The sequence below is a fragment of the Montipora foliosa genome, unplaced genomic scaffold (genome assembly GCF_036669935.1).
Source record: "Montipora foliosa isolate CH-2021 unplaced genomic scaffold, ASM3666993v2 scaffold_263, whole genome shotgun sequence".
Classification (NCBI taxonomy): Eukaryota; Metazoa; Cnidaria; class Anthozoa; order Scleractinia; family Acroporidae; genus Montipora; species Montipora foliosa.
In genome coordinates this window covers 239,741-241,175 of record NW_027179565.1, presented here as the reverse complement: position 1 = coordinate 241,175, position 1,435 = coordinate 239,741, and the positions used below count along the sequence as shown (strand labels likewise).

Sequence of the window (1,435 nt, the reverse complement as noted above, 5' to 3'; positions counted from 1 at the left end):
TACCTTCTCAATAGATCTCAGCGCGTGTCTTTTGACCAAAAATTATCGGAGAATTTCAAATTGCAATGTGGTGTTCCTCAAGGATCATGCTTAGGGCCATTGCTATTTACTATCTATGCCAGTAAGCTTTTTGAGGTTATTAAGAATTATCTACCACAATCGCACGCATACGCAGATGATACTCAGCTGTATCTTTCATTCAATCCTGACTTGGCTTGTTCGCAAAATGACGCAGTTGAAGCAATGGAGCAGTGCATACAGGCTATACGATCGTGGATGATCAAGGACAAACTACGCATGAATGATAGTAAGACGGAGTTCATGATTATAGGCACCAGAAAGCAACTGACTAAAGTGAACATTGATGGTCTTACCGTTGGTGAGAGCAGTATAGTTCCCGTAACTTCAGTTAGGAACTTAGGATCATGGTTTGACCAGAACCTGAGTATGATTCCACACATTAATAAGATATGTAAAGCTGCGTCTTTTCATATTTACAATATAAGGCGGATCAGAAAGTACCTCACCATCGATGCCGCACATACGCTTGTTCACTCCATTGTTATTGGCCGCTTAGACTATTGTAATAGTCTTCTTTATAAAGTTCCCGCGATACACATAAGTAAGTTACAACGCATCCAAAATAGTGCTGCCCGGCTCGTATGTTCAACTCCGAGGTTTAATCATATTACACCCGTCTTATTTCTTTGCACTGGCTACCCGTTACTTACCGTATCGAGTTCAAAATATTAGTTTTGACGTTTAAAGCAATTTATCAACTGGCGCCGTCCTATATCTGTAATCTGGTTCGATTAAAGGATAAATGTAAGTACCAGCTTCGTTCTTCTAAAGAACTACTATTACAGTTGCCCATAAAGAAAACAAAGAAAACTCTGGGAGACAGATCATTCCAAACAGCTGCCCCTGTATTGTGGAACAGCCTGCCTGCGAGTGTTAGAGACATCGATGACTTTTTGGTTTTTAAACGAACTATAAAGACTTATTTATTTAGGAAGGCTTTTGCCTGTTATTGTTAGATTGACTACTTTTAAAGTTATTAATTTCAAGTATTCTTAATTATATTTTATTGTAATTATTAGGAGTAGTTTTAGTTGTAAGGCGCATTTGATCATATTCAGATGTTAATTTGCGCCTAATAAGTAATAAACTATAACTATAACTATAAGTAATCTATTCGCATGCAGTAGGTTCATCACACAAAGGAAATGATTACAAAAGTAATTCCAATGAATAATCCATTACTATGGGATTGTTTCCGTTTCCTGCATCAGTGCTTTCGATTGTTTCAATAACAATGGAATTAAATGGCCTGACGTGACAGTTTGCCCATGCGCAGAGACGTGAAACTCTCCCTTTAAAATTGCATCGTAAGTGTAATATTCATAGAAACAAATGTGAGATGAGAAAATTCTAA

The 1,435-nt window shown here is 37.4% G+C and overlaps 1 protein-coding gene across 1 annotated transcript in view; it reads left to right on the top strand.

The window, feature by feature from the left end:
- LOC137986676 (sortilin-related receptor-like) overlaps positions 1-753 on the top strand; it is a gene marked incomplete at its 5' end in the record, with an annotated part of 52,188 nt that extends 51,435 nt beyond the window's left edge. The window contains 1 exon segment of the mRNA XM_068833618.1: positions 1-753. This exon segment is cut by the window's left edge and continues 203 nt beyond it. Within this exon segment, the coding sequence (XP_068689719.1) occupies positions 1-753 (753 nt within the window).
- Positions 754-1,435: the final 682 nt, after the last annotated feature.